The sequence below is a fragment of the Cicer arietinum genome, chromosome 7, assembly GCF_000331145.2.
Source record: "Cicer arietinum cultivar CDC Frontier isolate Library 1 chromosome 7, Cicar.CDCFrontier_v2.0, whole genome shotgun sequence".
NCBI classification, from domain to species: Eukaryota; Viridiplantae; Streptophyta; class Magnoliopsida; order Fabales; family Fabaceae; genus Cicer; species Cicer arietinum.
The window spans coordinates 49,341,683-49,363,280 of NC_021166.2; the positions used below are offsets into that span (position 1 = coordinate 49,341,683).

The 21,598-nt window shown below is 28.4% G+C and overlaps 2 protein-coding genes across 2 annotated transcripts; one reads left to right on the forward strand and one right to left on the reverse strand.

Moving 5' to 3' along the window:
* The first annotated feature begins 13 nt into the window (after positions 1-13).
* LOC140918840 (uncharacterized) lies at positions 14-1,136 on the forward strand. Its single transcript, XM_073363639.1, has 3 exons — positions 14-211; positions 329-485; positions 598-1,136. Exons 1-3 carry the CDS (start codon positions 14-16, stop codon positions 1,134-1,136), a joined length of 894 nt encoding a protein of 297 aa, XP_073219740.1.
* Positions 1,137-9,509: 8,373 nt separating this feature from the next.
* On the reverse strand, positions 9,510-21,598 carry LOC101514527 (protein DETOXIFICATION 43-like). The gene is made up of 12 exons (XM_004510898.4): positions 21,380-21,598; positions 21,037-21,158; positions 16,694-17,002; positions 15,070-15,233; positions 14,472-14,607; positions 13,358-13,454; positions 13,171-13,271; positions 12,921-13,084; positions 12,012-12,200; positions 11,445-11,540; positions 11,210-11,331; positions 9,510-9,715 (listed from the first exon to the last, which is right to left on the reverse strand). The coding sequence occupies exons 1-12, from the start codon at positions 21,457-21,459 to the stop codon at positions 9,670-9,672; spliced, it is 1,626 nt and encodes a 541-aa protein (XP_004510955.1). The 5' UTR covers positions 21,460-21,598; the 3' UTR covers positions 9,510-9,669.

Here is a 21,598-nt window from a genome sequence, read left to right on the forward strand (position 1 = left end):
TTTTCATAATGCCATGTCTATCAATAAAATTACTGCGACAAGTTCTTCTGCTTCTGACTACAACAAACCATTTCAGTTTGAGGGAAGACACTTCAAACCACGACAACAAAATATGTTATTTTTTCTAACCACAAAAAAACTTGCCAACGTTCTGAAGGATGACATTTATGTTGTTCCAGAAAAAGCTGAACAAATAGAAAAGGATAAGAAAGTTGCTAAATTAACCCAATGGGAACATAATAATCACTTATGTAAGAATTATATTCTTAATGGACTTGCTGATGATCAGTATTATTACTAAAGTTCCGATAACAATATTGTTAAACAGGTTTGGGATGCTCTAAAGAAGAAATATGATACTGGGAAAGCTGGAAACAAAAAGTATGTTGTTAGCGGCTACCTCAAATATCAGATGACATACGACATATCAGTGGAAGCTCAGTCTCATGAAATCAAGAAAATTGCTCGCGAGATCATCTCTGAAGGTATGTCTCTAAATGAACAGTTTCAAATTGTTGTTATTATTGACAAACTGCCCCCTGCTTGGAAAAATTTTAAAAATTCTCTCAGGCATAAAAAAAAAAAAATTATCTCTAGAAAGTCTGATGACCTGCCTTAAAATTGAGGAGGAATCCCAAAAGCAAGACCAGAAAGATGAAGTTCTTCTTATGGAAAATAACAAGAAAAATAAATTCATCGGAGTAGTTCTGAAGCCAAAAGACAAACAACTAAAGAATCAAAATCTCACTTTAAAGAACAGTAACAAGAATAGGAACCCTCAAATGGTCTCAATTATAAGGCATCAACCACCTCCTAGAAATGATCCTCTCCCACGTTTTCTCTACTTTCATTGTGGGAAAGAGGGATGGTGGATAGACATTGGCGCCTCACGTCATGTCTGTTATGATCGTGCTATGTTTAAAACATACGCTGCTTCCGAATATAAGAAAGTGTTGTTGGGATATTCCCACACCACTAATGTTGCTTGTATTGGAGATGTAGAACTAATATTCACCTTTGGAAAGACCTTAATTCTGAAGGATGTCATGCACACTCCAGAAATAAAGAAGAATATGGTTTTTGGGTTTCTTCTCAATAAGGCATGGTTTACTCAGTCTATAGGGGCATATTTGTAATTCTAAAAATGGTATTTTTGTTGGGAAATGGTACGCCACTGATGCCATGTTTAAATTGAATGTTGAAATCAGTAAAATGGTTCCTTCTGGTTACATGTTGTGTGATTTTAACATTTGGCATGCTAGACTCTATCATATGAACAAACGTGTGATTTAAAACTTAAGTAACCTAGGTTTAATTTCAAAGTTATCTTTGAAGGTTTTTGAAAAATGTGATTTTTGCAGTCAAGCTAAAATAACTAAGAGTTCACATAAAACAATAGTTAGAGAATCTGAACTTTTAGATTAATACACTCTGATATATGTGAACTTGATGGGACGTTAACTAGAAATAGAAAATGTTATTTCATCACTTTGATTAACGATTGCTTTGATTACACTTTTGTATATCTAATGAAAAATAAAAGTGAAGTGTTTGACATGTTTAAGATCTTTGTAACTGAAATTGAAAATCAATTTAGTAAAAAGATTAAGAGGTTTCGTAGTGATAAAGGAACAGAGTATGATTCCAGTTTATTTAATGAGTTTTATAAAACCCAAAGAATTATACATGAAACTATTACAACATATTCACCTGAAATGAATGGTAAAGCTGAAAGAAAGAATATAACTCTTACTGAACTAGTTGTTGCTATTATGCTTAACTTTGGTGCTGCATCTCACTGGTGGGGGGGAGTTATTTTGACTGTTTTCTATGTTTTGAATAGAGTTCCTAAATCTAAAAACAAAACATCTCCTTATGAGATAATGAAGAAAAGACAACATAACTTGTCTTATCTTCGAACATGGGGATGTTTGGCTTATGTTAGAATCCTCGATCCCTAGCGAATTAAACTCGCTAGTAGATCCTATGAATGTGTATTAATTGGGTATGTAGTAAACAATAAAGCGTATAGGTCCTATGACCTAAATGTGAAAGTGATCATAGAATCAAATGATGTTGACTTATATGAAAATAAATTCTCTTTCAAATTGAGAAATAGTGGGAGCAACAAACCTAGTCAAGTTCTTGTGAGAAGAAGCACTGAAAGCAACAACCAAAGTGAAATAGAAACTCAAAAAAGTAAAAGAGTAAAATTTGCTAAAGGTTTTGGACCCGAATATATGGTCGATAACTTAGAAGAGGATCCTGCAAATCTAAAAAAAGCTCTGTCATCATTGGATGCAAATTTATGGCAAGAAGAATAACAAGACATGATATTTAATGGACTTTCCTCCTGGTTGCAAACCAATAGGTTGTAAATGGATCTTGAAAAAGAAACTAAAATCTGATGGAATTGTTGATAAATACAAGGCACACCTTGTAGCCAAATGTTTTAGACAAAGAGAAAATATAGATTTCTTCGACACTTTTTCACTAATCACTAGAATAACATCCATTACGGTGCTCATATCACTTGCGGATATTCATAACCTGGTGATACACCAGATGGATGTTAGAGCAACATTTTTAAATGGTGACCTAGAAGAAGAAATTTATATGGAACACATGAAGGTTTTGTAATTAATGGACAAGAAGACAAGGTCTGCAAGTTAGATAAGTCTCTGTATGGTCTTAAACAAGCTCCTAAGCAATGGCATGAAAAATTTGATAACTTGATTATATCGAATGAGTTTAAAGTAAATGAAAGTGACAAATGTATTTATTACAAATCTGAAAATGACATTTGCACTATCATATGTCTCTATGTAGACGACTTACTCTTATTTGTTTCAAACATTCATGTTGTAAATAATGTGAAATCTTTGTTGAGTAACAACTTTGATATGAAAGACCTTGGAGATGCAAATGTAATCCTTGGAATCAAAATTACTAGGTCAGAAAAGGGAATTTCTTTGAATCAATCTCACTATGTTGAAAAGATCCTAAAGAAATATAATTACTTTGACTGTAAACCTGCTTGCACACCATATGATCCAAGTGTGAAAATTTTCAAGAACACTGATGAAGGTGTTAGACAAACTGAATATGCGAGCATCATTGGCAGCCTCAAGTATGCCACTGATTATACTAAGCCCAACATTGCCTATGTCGTGGGATTGTTGTGCAGGTTTACTAGTAGACCTAGTATGGTGCATTGTAACGCTATCGAAAGAGTCATGAGATACCTTAAAAGGACATTGAGTCTCAGATTACATTATCAAAGATTTCCTGCCGTCTTTGAAGGATACATTTGTTAAGACAAAATCCCAAATTAATGTTTTGATGATAATTAAACAAAAAGTTAATTAAGAATTCTAATTAAGATTCTAAGTGTTTCGGTATTTAACATGTGTATTTAAGTGTGTTAAAACAAGTTAGGTACCAAGTATTTCAAAGTAGATCTAATTAAAATCAAGAAAGCAAAAACAGTAAAACGAAGAACATTCTTGACATATTTCTGATAGACAACTCAAAGTGCCAAGCAAAGTATCAATCATTTCAATCATACTCGAGATTCTCAAAATCATTCTCCAGCTTGCTGTTCCACTCTTTGTGTTTTGTTAGAATCAGTAATAACTGAGTTCTAAATATAGAATATATTTCTCAAACAAGAGTTGAGCAATACCCAGATTCTAACAATCTCAAAATCATTATTTTGTAACTCAAGGCTACATTGTTAACTTAGCTTGAGTAGTGTGTAAAAATGATTTTATGTTATAAAAGGTATCTTGCAAAATCTTTTCTGAAATAGTATAAGGTAAATCTGAGGAAATCCTTTCTAAGTAGAAAGGTAGAAACTGTGTAAAGATTAAGATTGATCTGTGAAAAACTGTGTGACAACCAAGAATAAATCTTGCCTTGAACACTTAGTGGAAAATCTCACATTTGTGAGGACTTGACGTAACCCTTGTTTGGGTGAACCAAGATAAATGCTTATGTGATCTCTCTATCTCTCTCTATTTATTATATGCTTTACAATCATTTTTTACTTGATAAAATTGATATTGTTGTTTTTTCACTAACCAAGATCGTTCTTCGTTTATAACCAAGATCAATCTTGAGTTAAACTTTCAGTTTTAAACAGGAATTTTAAAAAGGGGCAATTATAATTCAAACCCCCTTCCTTATAGTTGACATTGTTACTTCAACATTTATGCTGATCGGAACACCTTATCATATGACTCCAAAATAACCATTGGCTATATTTTCAGTATAACTGGTGGTGTTGTATCTTGGAAATCGAAGAAATAGACGATACTGGCTCAATCCATTATGGAGTCTGAAATGATAGCACTAACTACTGCTAGTGAAGAAGCAAGTTGGTTGACATGCTTGCTAGCAGAGATTCGTTTATGGAAAAAACCTTTGATAGTTGTGTTGATCCACTACGATAGTACCGCACTATTGGAAAAATTGAAAATCGTTATTACAACAACAAGAGACGACAAATACATCGTAAGCACAATACTGTTAGTGAATTACTTTATAAAGGAGCTGTTATAGTGGATCATGTACGCACTAATGAAAATTTAGCAGATCCTTTGATGAAAGGATTAACTAAAGAGAAAGTCCTAAATACATAAAAAATGATGGAACTATTGCCTATAGATCAATGAATCACTTATGATGGTAACCCGACCTAAAAGACTGGAGATCCCAAGAATTAGGTTCAATGGGTAATAACAAGTCACAATGATAAGAGACGAACATGCTATATTATATATGAGAGAATTATGATTCTTGAAACGATAAAAGGATGAGATAATATAAACTCTTAATGAGATTTATACTCTATGTGGAGTGGAGTACATAGCTACAGGAGTACTCTTGGTAAACCCACCTATGTGAATATGGAAGTGGGGCCGCTTCCTATGGAATTTCGAGGCATAATTCCTAGAGCATTCACTTTACTGGGATACACGTGAATGACCATAAATGCACAGACTTTTGAGAATACACCCAAATGAAAAGGTTGTGTGTGGGTTTGATGTCAGAGATAGAGTTCAAGACTACTTGTTGAATCTGAATTTTACTTGCTATGCAAAGGTTTAAGTCAAGAGACACATTTGTTTATGCGCAATCTTATCGAAACGTTTGACGCAATTTCAGAAACCTTCTTTTTAAATTCAAGTGGGAGATTGTTGGAAATGATGATGATATTAATGGAAGATTGTTGAAAATAATGACCACATTAATGAGAGCTAGTGTTGTGAATTGAAAAATAAGGAAGTCCCAAATATGAGAGGAAGAATGCATGCAAAATTGAGCATCAAACACGCGTGCGAGCGCCGCAGCCGTCGTCCCGCTGTCTAGCCGGCTTGGACTTGGGCCTTGGGCCTTGGCCTTGGCTAAGTGGTGTATTATTTTTTAGCATATAATAATTAATAAATTATTTATTTAATTAATTAAATGAATGCTTGCGTTTTTATCTCTTATTGATATGTTAATTATGTAATTGCCCTCCACCGAGTCAACATTCAACATTTGATCCAGTCAGTTCCTTGCCCCTGATTTCGCGCTTCAGTTTTGTTGGTAAAAAACCTAGGTCAAAACCCTAAGTTTGGAGCGCACATTCTGTGGTCAAAACCTAAATAACGGAGCACAATTTAGTGTATCAGACCTAATGGATCACACTTTTCTCTGTGATGCAGTTGCGGATTTCATCTATAAATAGAAGGTTCTCCTTAGTTGGAGAGACACACCAAAAGCACTACGAATCTGAGGTTTTTCTCTCTTATCCCCATTTCTTACTCACTTCTTCTTTTTCATTCGAGTGGTCTTAGTGTCATATTACGAGTGGTAGTCATTCAAATTCCATATTAAGGGTGTAATTCTAAAACGATTTTCTACGGTGCAGTAGAACTCCGATACAATGATCTGAGCTACTTTATCGTGAGGATTTCGTGGTTGATAATATGCTTTGCACAATTTGGGCAGTGCCTCAAAACGTCTTAAAGAGAGCGACTTAGTCCGCGACTCAACCCAATGATATTTTCGGTGACATAAATTCTTTTCTGTTTGAGGTTTATTTGGTTATGAATGTAAATCCAAGAAGGGAAATGTTGTAAGATAAAAAAGTGAAACTAACATAAAGTATGACAATTTGGAATCAGTTATTTATTTGACACAATTGTTCATGCGATCCCTTAACTTAATTTCAGATAACACTAGAGTTTTTTATCTTCTTTTTTTAATTAGGCCCTTATTTAATTTTATTACAAAAATTTGAAGATATAAATAATGAAAATATGAGTTTATTTGAAATTTGAGTTATAAATTTGATGAAATTTGTATTATATTGAAGATGATAATTAATTTTATGAGTTTAGTTTGAAAATTTTGATGAATTTTTGTAAAAAAATGATAATATTGTTAACATTTTAAAACATAAAAGATCAAATTGTTTACTTAAAATTAAATAAAAGATCAAATTCTTCTCCCCCTTTTTCTTCTTTCTCTCCATTTCTTTGAGTTTATTCAAAATCATATCCAATATATCACATTTCACAAGTTTAGAAGTATGAATCATAAGGTAAGATCTTATTTCTCCACTTTTATTTTTGTATTTATGTTTTTTTCTTCTTTCTAATTTTCATGGTTATATTGTGTTTGGATCAACTTATTTAGATGTTTTTTTTCAATAGTTTGTTGTGTTCGGATCAGCTGATCGAGAAGTTGTTTTTGTTTCATTGCGTTGTATCTGAATCAACTGATTCAAGGGTAGTTTTGTTAGTGTTCGGATCTCCTGATCTAGTGGTTATTTTAATGAGTTTTTTCTTATAAATTATGTTGTTTGTTTCAATGATTGAGGACGATCTTAGACGACAATATATTCCACTTGTAAGGATCACAACGACTACCATAGTTTGCAAGAAAATGTTGCTAAACGAATGAATGAAATATATGAGAGTTCGTAGACACAAACAGAAAACGTGCCGGTTGAGATTCCACCATCACCGCCACTTAGTTTATCATTCTCTAAGAAGTACTAAGGATACGTCACTCTTAGCATCATTAAAGGATCATGTGCTATCTAACATATATGTTGGAGAGGTAAACATTAATTTAAAATTAATTTATTAATTTTCTTGTATTTTTTTAAGTGTAGGTTATTATTAATTTAGTATTTACTTAAAATTTAATTAATTTAATTTAAATTTACATCATTTTAGATTTATTAAAGAATTTTATTTAACTTTTAGTTATATTGAATAACTATTTTTTTCCAGCTCTATGAAGTAGTGAATTGTGTCGATCACATTCGGAAGATGTCATCACTAAAAGTAGAGACGATTACTTTGGTCCCAATCAACATTAAAAGAATGACGAGTTTTTCAAAAAACCCTACATCTCTCTTTTAATTTTTATTAATATTTTTTTTATAAAATAACTCTAATTATTAAATAATTAATAAATAAATTTATTAATTAATAATATAAAATATTTTAATTTTTAATATATCATAAAATATGATGTGTCGGTGAGTATTTATAGGTCCACGTATCATGACAATTTATCAGCTCCTTTTTTAGAGACCAAAACCAATTGCCTGATTTTACAGAGACTAAATCCAAATAAAAAAACTTATACGGACTAAAATCAAAAAGTGCAATATTTGCCCCAAGACCAAAGTCATACTTAAATCTATTAAATATTACATAAAATTTAATTGTAAAAGTTATTTAATGTGTAATATAAATTGAATTTAATTTGTATGTTTATAGTGACAAATCAAAAAATCTCGACGACAATTTCCTTTTTCCTTCCAACATTTCTAGTTCATCTCAATAAATCATCTTGCGTATCAAACATCATGCCGATGATAAACACCTCAATCAAATCCACCATAATAGGTTTATCACCGTTATACATTTCGGGTTCAACACCGTCATTCATTGCGTCAAAATCAGGTTCCAAACCATTATACATTTCGTCAAAAGCACGTTCCAAACCATCATGCATTTTGTCAAAATCAAAGTCCAAACCATCATACATTTCGTCACTATTGTCTCCCCCTTTGGTCCATTTATCTGCATCCTAAGAACATATCAAAGTTTTTATGTGAACTGAACTGAGATCACATACGTGTACTCAATTCACGTATATCTCACTTACTTAACTTAGATCACTTATATGTGAATTGAATTCATGTACGTCTACGTGACCTAAATCACGCAACCTACGTGAATTGAGTTCAATAGGTGTACGTGAACTGTATTCACGTATAGTGTATGTGAATTATTAAACTCCATTGAATACACAAACTTAAATCACGTATCCTTATGTGAACTGAATTCACGTACTACCAATGATCTCTTAAATTTAATAACGGATGTGAATTCAGTTCACGTAAGAATACGTGATTTAAGTTTGTGTACGATGAACTATTTACAACGCATGTGAATTGAGTTCACGTAAAATCCCTATATTTTGAAGAGAAAAAGGAACTCAAACGCAGATTAGTAAACATACATTGTTGGTGATTTTAACCACAATATGAAGAGGAGACTTGTGGGGTGTAAGTTATGAGTGAGTGATGTGAACTTTGAATGATTATGAGTTATGATGAATGAGTTATGGATGAATTGTGGGGTTAAGGATGGTGATAAAAAGACAAATGGAGTTTAAAAAATGATATAAATAAACAAGGGCATTTTAAGTATTTTATTTTTATAAAAAAATTGAGGGGTGTGAATAGCAAAAACGAGAGTATGGATAGTAAAATTGTTGTTTCAAGTCATATTTTGGTTGTAATGATGCATTTCTTATTAATAGACTTGCTTGTTTTGCTATTCGAAATAAAGCTCTTTTTGAATTTTTATACAAACAATCTCCAACTTTTAATGATTTGAAAGTCTTTGGTGGTTCATCATTTGCTTCAACTTTATTAAGACACATAAATAAGTTACACACTCGAGTTTCATTTTGTTTGATTTACACACTAGTGGTACCTTTATTTCTCGCAGTGCTGTATTTAATAAGCAAGTATTTCCTTATATCCATTCCACAAATGTTTCTAATGATGTTAACATTCTTCATGTTGATGATTTACCTTCTATCCATTCCACAATTTTATTGCTTGATTTTCTTTTGCATCATGAAAATTTTGCATCAACGGATTTTAGACAATCTCATTTAGATCATTCTTTGTTTTTTAAGCACAATTCACCAATTCTTTGTTTTACATCTGCCATTAAACTCAACTCAGTTTCTATTCATTAAATCATTTCACACAATAAAACTTCAGGTACATTCAATATATTTTTCTCCGAATATTTTCCGGTAATATTCGGTGAACACTTATAAAGAAAATTACGTTTGTTTAATTTTAATGACATTAGGAGAGCTCGAATCCATAATGTACGAATCCAATAGCTATCTTTTTACCACGAAACCAAACAATTGCAATTAAATAACACGTTTTTTTATCCATCAAAGCAAACTATGAGTAGAAGAAATACTTCAATCGAATTATATTAGAATAATTCATTATACAAACAAATATAGCCAACACCCCAAATCTACATTCTAAGGATACAAACATATGATTAACAAAAAGGACTTATAAACAGAGCACTCAAAAGAAGTAAGTTATCTATCTTAATGCAATTATCGTCCTCGGATATAGCTCCAAGGTCCTGTTCCTGTTCCCATCCTGCATGTGCATTTACAAAACATATAACTCAACTTCAAAATATAAAATTTATAAATTAATTAAAGCATTGAAAATGAATTACACCAATCAATTATGCTTAATTTGTTTTATTTATTTATTTAAATAATGAAAATCAGGTGCTATGTATGTATCTAAACTTCAAATTTAATTTATATATATCTTCGGTATAAAAAAATATTTTGTATCAAAACCGCTAGGTTATTAATAATATTTGACTTTTGTCATAATACTTATTACAACATGACTGGTCATGATTTATCGACCGTATAATCTTTTTTATATCAGTTGTATATCAAAATTAAACTCTAAAATTTATAATTAAAGTTTTATTCTTTTTGGTTATTACATATCAAAGTTGTTTTTGTATTTGGTGTCATGCATTTCCTCGCTCATTTTAAATGCTACTATGTAAATTAAGGTTCTAATACTAAAAAGGGAACGAAGGAGAAAAGTTATCTAATATTAAAACATGCTTTTCTTTATTGATTGAACTTTGTCACGAAACTATTTTCTTTATTGATTGATCTCTGTCACGAAACTATACAATGTTTATATAAGTTGATGCATGCATACAATAATATAACTATGTCAACTACATAATAATAGTGTTGCCAAATAAAATATGCATATAAGATTCCCTTTTAAAATAAATTAAAAAAGTAACTATTAATTCTTAATCCTTAGTTCAACCAACAAACTTCGATATTGTTAGGTTGAATATGAGTTCGAATTTGGAAGTTTACAATTATTTAAGTTAATTATGGTAGAATTTACCATCTTTTCTAAAATAAAATAAAAATTATTAACTTAGACTCAAGGATTCTATCATTTATGCAAATGTTTGGATCCATGGTGGACTGATCATACTCGTGATCGAGAATGAGATTTATTATAGAGAAGAACAATTGAAAGAGGAAAAAATGAGGTTATATCTATTTAGTAAAGCAAGATTAATACAAAATTATTTCAAAAACTTTTTTTGATCATTTTAGTCCCTATGTAACACTGAGGATTACACATAGACTTCCTATGAATGCACTTCGACACCCAACTCATACCCCAACATAATACCTTAATAGAATACCTAATTGATTAACACCATACAATTTAACGATGCATTTGTCTATTTGTAAATTTTAACGACTAATATAATCGACCCTTATAATTTTAGATATCAAATAATGATTTACTCATTTTTTAATTGGTGTTTTTGTTCATTAGACTATCTTTAATCGTGTAGTGCGTTTTACTGCATCGGATTATAATTTTTTTTTTTGTTAATAGAAGAAAAGAGAAAGAAAAAAAACGGAAAATCACCTTTAGTATTTTTCTACTTATAAAAAAAAAACAAAACAAATATAGAGGATTTGAATTTTGAAGTGAATGTGACTGAGTCTTGATTTTTAATATTTACATACTCATATTTATACCTAAAACTCTAAGATGTAATATATAGAAGAAGGAAAAAATTACCTCCATACACCAGCCAACATGCGAAGAGTCATATAAATGGATAATGCAATCCATATTCCAACGAAATGTTTGGTCCTATAGAAAAAGAACTCTACAGCAACACTTACCAATGACACCGTTACCTGAATAAAAGTACAGAAGACAAAAATTACTAATTATTAATCAATTTCATTAATTAAATATGACATTTATATTCTATATGAATTTGAAAACAGTGCCATCCAAATTCAATTACCAAGGAATATGAGGCATATGCAAAATCAGAAGCTCCATAGTTCACACCATCAAACACAAATGCTAATGTATTGATCGGTTGAGTAACAGCTACGAACTGGTGAGTAATTTTAATAAATTAGATCATAGTAACACATAAAACATTACATTTTTTATAGCAAAGTAATTATAACTTATAACTATAATTAAGGATACTCCAATTCATAAAACATTGTGGTTTTAATTGTTGATTTATATTTCAAAGGAAGGTAAATTCCTGTTGTTTATCTATGTAGATCAATATTTAAAAATTATCGAAAGTTTTAACGATGATCGACAATACTTTTCAAAAATAATAGTTCAAGTCTCTTCTGATGTGTATGAATTAAACAGTGACATAATTTATGTCGATTAAATACACGAGACATGTTCGTTTTTATTTTAATGAAACTTGTATTATTTACTTTTGCAATCATAAAAATAAAAATAAGTATTAATACTTCATTATAAGAAACGAGTATGTGATTCATGATCCATATTTTAAAAATTGATTCATGATCCATATTAAAATTTATCTGAAAGGACGTACTGGAACTCCGATTCGAATGAATTGAATAACATGAGCGTTTTGGGAAAAAATTCCAGCTCCAAAGTATAAACCAAATCCAACAGCCAAAGAGAGCACCACCCCTAAAACAAAACCCATTTGTAGTGTCCTTGCTGCAACTGCTGTTGTCTTGTTATAATCTTTCTCAGCAAACGAACCAGCTAGGATTGCCTGAGTAAAAATAAAAATAAAAATTTAATAACACATGACACTGGTAATACTTTAAAAAAAATAAAAAATAAAATGAATGTAATTAAATTAGAGGTGTTAAAAAAACCAAAAATTAAACCAAATTGCAGAACTGAACCTAATTGTTTTTGAACTGAACTGATTTATAACAATTGAGAACCAAACTGTTTTCGAACTGATTTTTTAAAACTAGAACCGAACCAGTTTTTAGTTCAAAAAACCAAACCGAACTGGTTTTTAGTTCGAAAAACTGAATCGAACCGATTTTTAAGTCGAAAAAACTAGAACCGAATTTGTTTTTTAGAAGTAATTATGGGTAAATATGTAAAATTTAATTTACAAACCAGTTCGGTTCGATTCAAAAATAAACCAGTTCACCGGTTTATAAACCAATTTGGTTTAGTTTTTTAAACTGAAAATCAGTTTAGTTCAGTTTTATCAAACTGAAAATCGGTTCGGTTCAGTTTTCAAATTATTCTACTTCAGAACTGAACTTTGTTCACCCCTAAATCAAATGTATCATGTTGATGTTAAATATCAAAACACAACTTCGATCAAAAGTATCGATATCAGATAAGTACGATAGAAACCACAAAGCTAAAAGACAAAATATATTTTTTTTAAAACTAATTTAAAAAAAAAAAACTAATCTTAAATCTTTTACATTTTGCCAAAAAAATAAGAAGAAAAGAAAAAGTGTACCTGAACAGCTATAGCTAAACCATCTGCAAGAAGGGAAGATGCCAACCAAACTTGTAGGAGAGTTTGAAATGCAGCCATTTGTATAGGACCTAACCTTGCAGCCAATGATGCTGCTAAAGTCACACAGAATGTCACTGCAATCACCTTTGTCATCAATAGACCTCCTGTATTTTCCAACATAAATAATTCTAATTTTATTTCATATCATTCACAAAAAAACATTTAATTTATGTTAAACCACCTTAATTACCATTTCTAAGAAACCGAAAAATCTGCAAATCCTTAATTCTTGGAGGTAGGAGATACACTCTTTTCATTAATATGAAGAAGAGGGTGAATGCCATTGTGTACCTATAAATAAAAGGATCAACATTTTGTAACATTGTTTACACAAGATCTTCTTTATTATTTTTACATATAACAAAATTAATACTTACTGGGAGAGAACATGTGCAATGGCTGCTCCTCTTATCCCCATTTTTAATTTAAAAATAAATATTGGCCCCAATATCACATTCAATGAATATCCAGCAACTACATATAATCAAATCAAACAAATTATCAGAATTATTTTTTATTCCTCATTCATTCTTCATCTCTGAAATAAAATTAAAATAGCAATAAATATTTCGAACAATAAAATATAAAATATTTCTCTCAATATATTATTCTTTTTCTCTTGCAATGAATGATCCATTTGTAATTTTTTTTTAAATCTAAAGATCCTTTCCATTTTACAATACAACATTAACAATTTTTTATCAATTGTACTATCTGATTAATAGTAATGGTCAATACACTAATACTTGATAAAAAAAATACTTTTGTAAAAGTACTATTGCCTCTCTATCTTTTTTATTTATATATTTTTTAAATGATCAATTGAGTCTCTCACTCTGACAAAGAGAGAGTATTAAATTGGTGACAAAACTAATTAGAGATTTTCTTTTAAAAAAAAATCTTTAACATTTACATAATTCAATATTTTTTTCTAATATTAACTATATTAAAAAAATACTTTTACACTTTACCTCTGAATTTATTATTTAGGCAAAATGCATTATGCATTTTTTTCTTTAAGTTACACGAAAATAATAGATTAATTATTTAGTTTTTTAATATATCAAATTAGTATTTTATCTTTGTTTATTGTATCAAATTAATCATTTATGTTTTAAAATGTTTATACTATTGATCCTAATTTCTAGTTAGTAAACTTGAAATTTAAAATTCTTTCAATTTTTTCAATAAAGTTATATAATTCTTAAGTGGTTTTGATTGCAATAATCATGAGAACTAAACCTTCAAACAACTTTTAGAAAATAATTAAATGAAAGAAAATTCAAATAAGAGAAATTTTACGGTTCATGAAATTAAACGCAAAATTCTCTTAATCTACTTTTTGAAATCTCATAATTTATTTTTATTTTATATTTTCTTGGTGCGAAGAATAACAACCATTTATTACTTATGTTATACTATATTAGTATTCATATACTTTTTAAAAAATGATATTATTCATGTAATCTAACAAGGGATATAAAATCATACGGATGACATATAAAGGAGTTGCTGTATCCTTGAATCCTCGAAATATTCCTTGCATTGCCAATGATATAAGAACTGCAGGAGCACCAAATGATCTATATATCAAATACTTTATTGCGTGCTCTTGCATTGGAGAACCCTACACAAATATCAACTAAATTTTAGTATATAATTTCTTCAACTCTATATTTTAAAAAATTATTAAATGAATCTAAAAAGTAATTCTAAATTACTATATTTCAACAATATTTATTTATTTTAAAACAATATACCATGCAAGTCTACAAAAAGTGAAGAGAGATGGTACTTCCTTAACCACTATTTTCTATTATCATCCAAAAAATTTACTCCTTAATGAGAGTGTCTATGCCATCTTAAATAAATAAAACTAATCCACATTTTTTTAATTTTTTTTTTAAATTTAGTTAAATATATTTAATCTTTTTAATCACATAAAAGTAATATAAAAAAAGTGTCATTCATAAGAAAATGTTCCACAAGAATAAAAACTCATTGAAAGATAAAAAGTTATATCAATTAAAATATATTGTAGATGATGGAGAGAGACATAATCTCAAGCATAGTTAATTAATAAACTCACATTTTTAACACCCATGACACGTAATAGAGGTTTGGCAGCAAATATAAGAATTGAAGCTTGAAGGAAGCCAAGAATTGAGCCAAAAAGTAGTGCTGTTGATGCTGAAGCAATGTGTCTCTTCTTCTTCTTCTTCACAACTATGTCCTTACTCTTATTATTAGCATCTGAAAAGTAATAAATGGAGAATTTTTCATTGACTTTTAATTTAAAATCACACGGCTTAAATTGAAGAGAATTAAAGGGTCTATGTACTAGCCCGGCCCAAAAATAAGTTTTGACAACAAAAAAATTTTGTGACTCTGAAAATGAAGTTACAATTAGAAAATAATAATTTTAATAAAACGTTGATGGATATTCATCCACCCTTGCAAAATATAATGTGACTCAAAGTTTAGCTTTTGTAAAGAGCGAATAGATAAATTGGTCATTCAAATTGTAAGTATTAGTTAAATTAATTCTTGAATTTTGTAAATACATTTTTATAGCAATTAATACGGTTTATATTTAAACTTTTATAGTTAGATATTATAATGTGTAATATTTGATCCCTCTACACTGATCTCATATCAATGTTATCACAATGTGAAACGATTTTTTTATAAATTGAAATCTTTCAATGACTAATTTATCCATAATTAGTCAATACATAATTATAATTAGTCACAAATTTATTTTTAAGACAACTAAATTTAATCACTAAATTTGTCTTCGAAAAGACGACATTGATGTGAGATCAATGGGAATAAACCATATACTCAATTATAATACTACATCAAAATATCTAACAACAAAAATTTATACATCAATTATTTTAATTGACATTTTACAACGTCATAAATAAATTCACAAAATTTATAGACTAATTAGAACAACGCTTATAATTCCATAGACCAATTTGCAACATAAATCGAAAGCACAATCTTTTTGTTTTTTGGTTTAAAAAAAAAGTGCAATCTTGTTTATCAATCAGACTCAGGTCTCCTTTCTTGGGCCCAGTTTGCGAAAGAATAAGCAGGCCAGCCAATTAAAAAAACAGTTTTTTTTGGTATAGGGACAACTAAAAAAACAGTATGAGTCTGAATAAGCAGCCTAGAAAAAAAACAAACAAAAGTTAAAAACTATTTCCAACTTTAATTTTAAATTAGAATGTGCAAATTACATTAAATCAACTTTAAATAATATGTTTTTTTTATTGACAAATGTCAGTGGTAAGTTATTAGTCGGGAAGAGGAAAAAAATGTTAGTCTCAAATATTATATTCTAGATTTAGTATCAAACATTATATTCTAGATTTCGTTTATAAAACTCTTCAATGTCACAATCTTTACCTTTTGGATATACCTTTAGGACTTAAATAATATTTGTTATTAATTTAAATTAGATGGTAAGTCATACAATTATTATCCTGACTTTTGTTATTGTTGGTATATAGATGAAATGATAAATACTACTGAAAATTTAGACTCAAATTCAAATATAAAAAATAATGTCGAAACTAATAATTTCGTCATTTACTAATTAAGTTAAATGTTATAAACTACTAAACCAAATTTAATTTTCTAAGACAATACTTACGTGTATATTGTAAAAAAATAAAGAGAATGTAGAGAGAGAGAGAGTTTACCAACTCGGTTAGTCTTATCATTGTTGCCAACATCATATTCTTTTGGAGCCTCTTTAGTATTCTCTTTGAGTGCCCCTTTCTCTATGTCTTGATGCACATGATCCTCAGGTGTTACTTCACTATTCAACTTACTCTTATTATTGTTATTATTATTACTATCATTTTCAGCTGCTTTGATATTCATCCTTTCAATAGTTTCTTCTTCAGCTACAAAAGAAGTTGTAACACTAACAAGGGGAAATACAGATATTTTTGAAGCTTGGTTGAATAATGCAATTGAAACTCCTGCAGCAGCAAGTTCCACCGCTCCTAAACAAATTAACATAACAAAGTTTGTAAAGTGGTTTTGAGTTTGATTTCCACCTCTAACATATCCTAAAATTAATAATTTACATAAAGTTAATTCCAAAAGCTATTAATTTTTTTCATTCTAGAGACATTTCAAGCCTATCCAAACGGTAACACTCCCAAAGCTCTTGCTTTGTTTAGGCTCATTCAACTAAAAGTCTCACCCAACAACGGTGTATAGAACAATTAATTTAATAGTGTTTTTTTTTTCACTTATAAATAAATATCGAGAGATAGATTAAAATGTAAAATAGTTTTGTATTTGTATTAAAAGACATTTAACTATTTAGATATTTGTATATATATTTTAGAAAATAATATTATGACAGATATAGATGGTGAAATATGATTATACAGACAAAATAAATTGAAAAAAAAGATAAAATATTAATTTTAAAAACAACTATTATTGATATAAATATGTTTTAAATTGACATTCAATAAAACTATATTATTATCACTTCACCTCACTTTTGTAAAGGTATATAATTTGAAATGAATTATATAACATGAAAAATTTATAGTTGTTAATTAAAAATTAAATAAAACTAATTTATATCGACATTGTATTTTCAATATAAAATATTAAAAATAGATCAATAATGCCTTCTTTCATAATTCACTTTAAATTTTGATGATGGTTGGTAGGGGTGGGAATAGGCCAGGTCAGACCAGACTTTGAAAAGTATGAGCCTGGCCTATGATTTATTTTTTAGGCCTAAGTTTGGCCTACGGCCTATCATAGGCTTTTTTTTCGACATGACATGCTTTTTAAAAGTCTGGCCTGGAAGCCTATTTAAAAGCCTACTTAAAATAATTTTAAAAAAAAATATGAAACAAACATTCTTTAAAATCCTAAAAAATAATTTTTTGTATCAAATAATAGATTTTTTTTTTTTCTGAAACAAACACACTCATTATTACCTCTTAAACAAATATGGAACGATTGGTGACTAATTGACTAATTGAACGGCTACCGAATATAGAATGACTACCAAATATGGAATCGCTATCGAATATGGAACAACTACTGAATATGAAATGCTCACTGAGTGATTGCTTAATTGATAGAATTTAAAATAAGAAATAATATTAATAAATAATAAAATATATATAGGTCGGCGTGTCAGACTTAATAGGCTTTTTTATAAGTCTGAGTCTGACCTAGTTAAATAAATATACTTTAAAAATAGCTGAGTCTAGACTTTTTATTAAATTGATCAGGTCATGTCAGACCATAAGTAGGCCAGACCATATGCCCCTGACCTATCTTATTCCTATCCCTAATGATTGGACCGCAACTCTATATATACTATTTTTTTTTACAACCGTCAATTTAATAATGAATAATATTAATATTATTAATATTTGGTTTAAAATTGAAAATTGAATTTGTAAGCTCGTTGTCGCTCATTACAAACTATTGAACTCTCCTTTGGATAAAGACACTTTTTATCGCTGTATAATGAACAATTTTTTTTTTTTCTTTCTTTTTATTATCTCTACAAATCAAAATTGAGGTTATGTGTCATTATTGTGGCTCCAATCCGATAATGTTTGTCGGGCCATACTGCCAATGGTACATGTGATTTCCTTTAAAAATATCTTGGGCTAAATTTATGGTAGGAATAAATAATACGATGATTTTATATTTTAGATCGGTAAAAAATAAAGATTTTTCTTTTTAGATAAGATTCATAATAAACTTACACGCAGTTCTGAAAAGTTTCGAATTTTAATTTAAAATATGAAATTTAACTTAATAATATTATTATTTTATAAATTAAATTAGAATTTAAAGATAAACTAAAGTGAATAAATTTATAGTGGTTAAAAGAAACTTTACTCCTTTTATCAGAATTAAAAAGTAATTCCTTTTTAGATTTTAAAGTCATAAAAAAATTACTAGGTTGTTCGAAACCAAAATTTTATTTTAGTTATCAATTACAAATTGAATAAACCATTAATTTAATCTATTAACTAATACTCTCTTACCAATTTAGTCTTTAAATTATTAAATTCAATTAAAAGATTTTTAAATTATTTTTCCCTCCATCAAATTAATCCTCCGTTAATTATATCTGTTGATTGACTATTAGTAATCTATAAACAATGAAAAACTTCAAAATATATCATAAAAAAACAACAATTCAGTCTTTAAATATTCAAACTTTTTGATGTTATCAAACATCTCAAGGTTCAATGAAATCCTGAAATTCTAATTCTTTTATCAACTTTGTATGGATTTCTGGATTTTTTAATCTAGTTTGCAATGAATTATAGTTTAATATAATGAATTTATGCATTTTGGTTTATCTTACTTATTTTTCTGGGTTTTATTTTTTAGTTTGCTGAATTGTTGAATTATGATTTATTGAAATTTTGGTTTTTTTTTGATAAATACCGGTTTAATCCATTTTGATTTTACTCTTGACTGGTTTATTAATTTTTCTAGTCAATTGGTTTAATTGTTTTTCTAGTTTATTGTTTTTTTTTGTTTATTATTATTTTTTGGTTTACTAGTTAATTATTATTTTTTTTAACTACTATTTTGGTTATTGTTATTTTGTTTGGGATTAATATGTAAAATTTATTTTCAATGTTTAATCATTATAAATCAAAATTTACAAATTTAAGTCAAATCTAAATGTTAAAGTTATTAAGTAATAACTGTATATTTAATATGACAATTTAGAATAAGTTTAAGAAGTCAATATAAATGTTGTTTTGTCTCTAAGATGAGTTAAAGATTAGAGAAAACGAGAGATGTGGTGTTTAATAATAATAATAAAAAAAAACATTTGAATCTTGAAGGTCTAAATTGTTGTTTTTGATGATAGCTCAAAGACTATTGAAGTATTTTTATAGTTTAGGGATGACTAATCGTGAATACAATTAAAGGAGAGACTAACTTGATGAATGGAGAAATAATTGAATTTTTTTTTAATTGATTTTAATAGTTTAAGAACTAAATTAATTAGAGAGTAGTAGTTTATAAACTAAATTGATGATTTATTCATTATAAATTTATTTTTTAGCTTCAGTTAATTTTTTGACTATCTATCCACTAATCCCTTACTACTTGTTAGTAATCAAGTGTAAGAAAAATGTTTACTGCATAAATCTAAATGAATATATTGGTTTTTTTAATAAAATTGTCATTGACATTATATATGAGATGCCAAATTGCCTATAAAGCAGTTTTAAATTATGATTTGTAACTGTGTTCACAATATAATGGTTTTAGAGATATTTATTGGGAGGTATTTATATCGAAACCAATAAAAGAATCTGCAAATTGATCTAAAAAATAAAAAATGGTATAAAATTAAATATTATTAAATGTGTTTGAATATTCTTTTATAAAAAATGTTTGGATTAGACCAATTTTTATATTTACTTTTCATATTCGAACCGAGCTACATTTATAAATTTAAACACTTATTTATTTATTTTACTTGTATGAGTATATTACATGAATCTATTACTTGTTAGTTTCAATTTTCTTTTCTAATAATGCTTATTTTTTAATTGAATATATTTTTTAAACTATTTTATATGTTTTAAAAATAATCAATTAATGTTATTTCGTAATAGTTTTTAGTATATTATATTTTATATTTTGTTTTAAACTCGTCACTTTATAAATTTTATTTTTTACAATAGTAATTTAGATTAATTGAAAATTGATCCAATTTAAATTGCATTAATTCAAATTGAATCTGATTTTTTTAGAGGTTCTATCCATACCAAGCTGAATTCCAAATATTTTATTCTATAAATCAGATAAATTTTTATCTCACAATTAATCTAAAAGGTACCATGAACACTCCTAATCTCTACGAACACATCACAACTACAATTGTGGCGGCATCTATCAAATAAATGTTTGTAGCATAACCACGACATAATTGCAAATTCGACTATATATAACTACAATTTAAAAGATGCCATAAAGTTCTGAAGTGAATGTGAGAATGAAGAGATAAAAATACCCAAATGGCCTATGAATGCTGTGTCAATGAGAGAAGCAATGGGATCAGCAGAAACAGCTAGGGCAGAGGGGAGTGCAATCCCTAATATCTCTTTAGAAAGTGCATCCAGCTTGAAAATAAGTCTATATTTGATCACATTGTACAAGAATTTCAAGTATTAATAATAGTTCATAAATATATGGTTTCACTTCATTTAGGAGCACATGTAAATTATAATGTGTCAAACAAATTGCCCCATCAAAAAGAGATCTTAATTTACTCAACATATACAATATGCTTCTCCTAGAAAAATAAATGCTACAAAAAATAGCTAAATATTTTGTGCATATCTAATTAATAGTACCTTGCATCTTTGAAGAAAACTACAAAAGGAAATTTCCACTTTTTGCTGGGTAATTCGTTAGCATTGCCATTCACATTCATTGTACTTTATGTCTCCCAAATATAGATCTAAAGAGGGTTGATGCAATTAAAAGTAGAGAGAATAATGAGAAAGGAATAAATAAGGAAAATGACCCTTATCAACAATTTGTCAAATTTTGGTGTTTTGTTTATTTTGTTA